Source organism: Ovis aries, chromosome 5 (assembly GCF_016772045.2).
Source record: "Ovis aries strain OAR_USU_Benz2616 breed Rambouillet chromosome 5, ARS-UI_Ramb_v3.0, whole genome shotgun sequence".
In the NCBI taxonomy this organism is placed as follows: Eukaryota; Metazoa; Chordata; class Mammalia; order Artiodactyla; family Bovidae; genus Ovis; species Ovis aries.
In genome coordinates, this window is record NC_056058.1 from 57,418,154 (window position 1) to 57,423,739 (window position 5,586).

Sequence of the window (5,586 nt, forward strand, 5' to 3'; positions counted from 1 at the left end):
AAAAGAATACATGCATAAATTTACCAGCAATTCACTGAATAATGTTTCTTATACATGTCTTTTACAATGAAAAAGGCCATTAAAGTGGTTGAATGGATTTTAATAATGTGGCTCTAAATTTATATATTTTAATGGATACTTTCATTAGGAATTACTATTAAAGAATGTAAATGAATAAGTAATTCCCATATAGATTATCTTTTAGAGGTAAAAATGTTTACTGAAAAGCCGAGCAGGTCTGACATGACATATGCAGCAGCCTGAAACTTGCTTTCTAGCAGTCAGTCTACAGTTCCGTCTGGACCAAGCTTTAAATGAAAACTGACCACTCAAAGCCAGTTCTTGCTGGTTGGGAGATAAATAGAGAAGCGTCAGACATGGAGCACAAATGAATATTCTAAATCAATAAAGGCAAATTTGGCTGGTCTGCTACTGAACCACTTGGCTAGCATTTGTGATCAGAAGACTGACGTGTAATATTTGTTAGAATTCAAGTTCCCAGATTCCTCTTCTAGAGGTTTTGACTCTTTAGAATAAAGAGAAGCCCAACTGCCTGCACTTTTAATAAACTTCCAAGTGATGGATTATTCACCTTTGAGACTATTTCTTTAATTATAGTTACCAAAAGTATTCAGGTGTTTTAACCCACTAATCAACCAAAAACAGAAAGAGTATTTTAATAAAGATAATATTACTTAACATTTTATTGACTGAAATATTCATGATTACAAACTGTATTAGGTTTTCTATTATCAAACACACAATTAAGATAGGTTTACCATTGTCAATGTTTAATTGAAGAAAGAAAAAAGGAATCTTTTTCATTGGTGGGTTCTTAGAGTTGGAAAAATTCTCCAACAATCTACATTCTGTCTTGTGTACTACTGAAGGCATAGTCTGGTCATCTAGGAATTTAAAGCCCTGTTTTAGAAGACTAATTGGTTGTAGAATCCATAGCAAAATAGGATTGCAATAAAAGCCATAGGAATGTGTGGCTGAGGCAGAGTCAGCAAAGACCCCAGTGACTAAAATCAAATCTTCCATGTTCTCTGTAAAGAAAGAAAAAGAAAGAAAAATTATTTTTAAAAAGTATTTAAAACTGCCTGACTATTGCACTAAGTGCTTCTCCATGAGGAGACTCTGACTATGACAGAGCTAGGAGGGCTGTGCTCCCAAAGTAGCAGGGCCCCTTCCACGCCCCCTACTCTGCACAGGTCCTTCTGACCCCCTGGGGCTACTTGACTCTTTCTTCATGTTCCCTCCTGACTCAGCCTTGGAACCCACCCAGACCTCAAGAAGATTAGAGATTGTATTCCTGGTTCTCTAAAAGTAGAAGCCCAATTCAGTGAGAGGAGATACCAGTGGGAGAAACTGAGGTAGGAAGTAGGATGGCTGGCTAAACCTTTAGACTGGGAACACCTGCAGAGGGAAGGAGGCAGGAAGGAAGGTTAGGTAGAAGTGTCCTAGACTGCCCTGCTCTCTGAGGAAAGTTTGGAGTCTTGTCATGGAGTTCAGGGGACAAAGTGAACCATCAGGGGAGTTCCTGTCTGACATAAATTGTAATTGATTTAAATTTCTAAAGGCAGTAGAATTTCTTGCTCAGTTATGCTCCCTGTAGCTTGAAGCTACATCACAGAGGTTATTCTTCAACCTCTAGAGTTAAGAATTACATTATCCTGGCCACCAGACTGCCAGTATTAAGTCAAGCAATTAAATCAAGTAAACGTAATTGGTTTATACATGTAGGAAACATCCAGCAGGAATTCATGGTCAAATAAAAACTATTTTTATGAATGAGACTTCAGGCAAAGATACCAGTGTGTTTCTGGGGCTTTTACAGGAAAGAACGGTTATTTTCCATGTTTTACTGTGCCTTGGCTATCAGAAACATGGATGTTCCTATTATTTTCTGATTTTTTCTTCATTATTTTTGAAGAGGCAATAGTGAGTTTTTTGTTCTTACATTTTTTCACTGCAGAAAACGCATTTATTGGAGTACGTTTTGCCATTTGTTGCACAGACTGGATCCATTTCTCTGCTACAAAAATGTAATTGACGAATATATATACTACACTCTGGCTGTTAAACATAAACAGACAACATAATATTTTTCAGATAATGAATTTCTTGAATAAAATTTTCTTTGTTCTTAATACATCATGGTATGTATCAAAATGAAATATATTCTATATTGAAGTTTAAAAATAGACACGTTACTCACATATAAAAAATGCTGCACAGTAGAAACCAACACAACACTGGAATGCAACTATCACAAGTATAAAAAAGTGAATTCATTATAATTCTCCCGTTTTTCTCAAGAGTTTCACTATTAGATAATCTGATACTCCCAGATTACTACCATATATGTATTTTTTCATATATATTAGTGTTTATAAATGTATATTTAACCATATACATATATATATAATTTGGTTAGTAATGGCAGTGTTGGTAATTTACATAAAGAAATAGAAGTGTGTATACTGACATAACCTGCTTTTTTTAAAATATATAATACCTAAATTCTTATTGGAACATAGGAATGCTCATTCACTTACTTATTGCTATATGAGCTGATTTTTAGGCATGTTTAAATACATTCATCTGTTTAGTTGTTCAGAAATGTAGTTGATTTTCTTCACCTCTGTATAATATTTCACTCTGAGGTTTTATGAAAATTATTATTTTATATTCCTCCTATAATTGGAAAAATTTTTTTAGCTACTTTAATTTTAGCCTTTCTCTTTTCTAGGGTAAACAACGCTACTTTAAACACCACTTAACTGCTTTCAGATGATGGTATATAACAAAGTTTATGCCCAGTAATAAAATCTTGAGTAAGGGATATTTTTACCTTGTCTGAAATGAGAGATGGTTTGAATGGCTGGCAAGATTCTATTTCTTGAACTTAGAGTAATAAGGACACTTTATCTTACTTTCTGAAGAATTATTAGGTGGGTTTTTTTTTTTTTTTGGTAAAATTACCTTTTAAACTAAATAATGAAAAGTTTACCTTTTTCAATTCCCACATTAATCAATATAAACTTACAGCTTCACGCATTTCACTCATTTTTCTTGAAGATGCAAAAGAAGTTTCTGCAATCAACATACAAAAGGAAGATTAAAACTAAGATGATGAAGAGGGGAAAACAGTCTTTGATAGGATATACCCACATCTATACATATCACCTACACAAACAAGCAAGCAATGAGATGAGGCTACTGTGGCAGTATCAAAATAAAAACTTCACAAAATAACTCCGAATCTGGAAACAGAATTCTAAATTCACCTCTCCATGAAAAAATAACTTTAAGTATGGTTTAATAATCACCAAAACTTCCTGTGGAGATATCTTTTTTCCTCATTTTTATAAATAAGATATTCTAGTCAGAGAAAAAACACCTTGCTTAGTGCAACTTAATATGCTTGTATGAAGTCACTTAATATGAATAAGTTACTTACTACTTAATTTCTTCAAACTCAGCTCGAGTATCATGAATCACTTTAATACCTCACAGTTACTCTACTCTGAAATTTATGGGCCACCTTGTGCTTTAAGAAAGATAAGTGGTCAGCAGAGGGATCAATTAGTTCTCTCCTAACACACATTTTGACTTTAGTGCACTCAGAGCTGGCAAGAAATGAGTAGGATTGTTGAGGAATACCAGATCTAGAGGACAGTATTACTCCCCACACTCTGCATTTAGCAACCATGAAATCCGAACTCCAAAAATGGGGAAAATTAGATAAATATCTTTAGTCCTAAATGAACAAATATCTAAATTCTACTGTTCATTCTAACCACCCTTTCTATCTCTACCTTTCTAAGGAGGGAAATGAGAAACCAATCAACTGATGCAATTTGTGAAAAGATATTTGTAACACGTGTCATTTGTAACACGTTGTGCCAATTTAAGTATTATACGCCCAGCACAGCAAGCTCCTCCACTCCTTGATAATAGTAGTTGTTTCCTGCATTTTCTATGATGTGTGAACTGCTTCATCCAGGATTGAAAATTTTACTCACCACAATAAAGAGGAAATGCCAAGCCAATGATTAAAATAGCTTTGATCCATGATGAGAAGAAAGACATTTTATCAAGTCTGTAGAAGAAATGCATAGGAATGCTCATAACACACCGGCGCAGGAACAAATTGCCCATTTCCAAATGAAAGTTTCTTACTTCTAAAGGAACTGACCCAGTCTCTTAGATTTGTAATTATGGTGGGAATCTTGCCTCAACCCACAGGACATACAGGTGAACAGAAGGCCTCATAGAGGCTTGCGAGAAACACTAGGACAGGTCCTCTTTGCCCACTTTAAAAAGGAGAAGTTCACTCTCCCAACCCTTGGCTCAGCCCACAAGGAGCCTGGCTGCATTTAAAGAAATATGCACTTTGGACATTTAGTATTTCCTCAGAAAATAAATAGTTGTTTCAGAAAGGACTGACCTGGAGCAGTCTTCTCCAGTGTGACACACCAGGGCTGCCTCCGTAGCATCCCCACCTGACCTACCTGATACAGAGGTGGCAGAGTGTGAGGGCTGCAGCTCCAGGGACCGTGCCTGTAGGATCTCCCCTCAACTTCCCCCAGCTGAGGAGTCTCCTTTAATGGACTGCAGGTGAGGAGCCTGGTGCAGATGACCTCTAGCAGATAAGACCTGGAGGTTTTTTGTGTTCTTCTCGTAAAGCTCTCACACAGATCATCTCTTAGCAGGAGTTTGGGGCAATTTTAATCTGATGAACATGTATGAGGAAGGGAGAAGGTAACAATGCTTTGAAACCGTAAGGTATAGAAGAGATGGGAGAGCTTTCCAGCTCCTGAGTTGAAAACAAAGGCTCATCAAACCACAAAGAGAAGAATGAGTTTCGGGAGCTACAATTCAATACATACCTACACCCTTAGTATTTTGAAGGACACTAGAAGCCCATTAGACTCAATAGGAGATCTGATTTTCATAATACTTTTTTTTTTGTAGTTAAATGGAAATGTTCATAAAGCTGTAAGCACTAACACGGAGAGTTACTGTGTTCCTTTAATCAATTTTCCCCAGTGAGAACATCTTGTAGGATTACAGTACAAATTCACGACCAGGAATGTTCAAAAAGCTCCCAGGTGACAGCCAGAGGAGCCAGCTTTGGGAAGCTGAGCTGGAGGACAGCAAGAAGGAGAGCAAGAAGGTTTGGGAATACAACTGAGATCACAAGGGACAACACCCTAAATAAACTATATGATGAATATAGTTTACAATCTTTAGTCAAGTAGGAAACCACACAGAGTTTGAAGTAGTAGGAAAAGATGTAGTATAAACTATTAAATCTGCTTCACAGCCTGAAAGTCCAGAATTCAAATGCCATCTACCACTCAGCAACCTTGAGATAATATTCAGACTTTCTAATTTACTATTTGCTAATTTAAAATGTGAGAATAATAATTTCTGTCTCAAAGATTTGTCATAAATATTAGTGATAAAATATTAAAACAGGATGAACTTAAAGTTGTGTTAGGCTTACACTTGTCACCCTAATCTAAACATTTTTTCAGTGAAGAAGGCTAAGAATTAGAAAAGAACCTTTGAATA

General features: G+C 36.0%; 1 protein-coding gene across 4 annotated transcripts; it reads right to left on the reverse strand.

Moving 5' to 3' along the window:
• Positions 1-674: 674 nt before the first annotated feature.
• On the reverse strand, positions 675-4,586 carry LOC101116828 (sperm-associated acrosin inhibitor-like). Of its 4 annotated transcripts, none has more exons than XM_042250638.2 (5): positions 4,521-4,586; positions 4,032-4,108; positions 3,053-3,099; positions 1,964-2,079; positions 675-1,049 (listed from the first exon to the last, which is right to left on the reverse strand). In XM_042250638.2, the coding sequence occupies exons 2-5, from the start codon at positions 4,096-4,098 to the stop codon at positions 1,007-1,009; spliced, it is 273 nt and encodes a 90-aa protein (XP_042106572.1). In that variant the 5' UTR covers positions 4,099-4,108; positions 4,521-4,586; the 3' UTR covers positions 675-1,006. The 4 variants fall into 4 exon arrangements, with proteins under 4 accessions (XP_042106572.1, XP_042106571.1, XP_042106573.1 ...); XM_042250637.2 differs by having other exon boundaries at positions 4,457-4,586; XM_042250639.2 differs by lacking the exon at positions 4,521-4,586 and adding an exon at positions 4,205-4,301.
• Between the last annotated feature and the right edge of the window lie 1,000 nt (positions 4,587-5,586).

Excerpts from the sequence above, each read along its gene's own strand:
- LOC101116828 (XM_012178743.5), bottom strand. The coding sequence starts at position 4,167 with ATGGGCAATTTGTTCCTGCGCCGGTGTGTTATGAGCATTCCTATGCAT. Across the intron at positions 3,100-4,031 it reads GGCATTTCCTCTTTATTGTG|AAACTTCTTTTGCATCTTCA; the intron begins GTGAGTAAAATT and ends TGTTGATTGCAG. Across the intron at positions 1,050-1,963 it reads GTTTTCTGCAGTGAAAAAAT|AGAACATGGAAGATTTGATT; the intron begins GTAAGAACAAAA and ends CTTTCTTTACAG.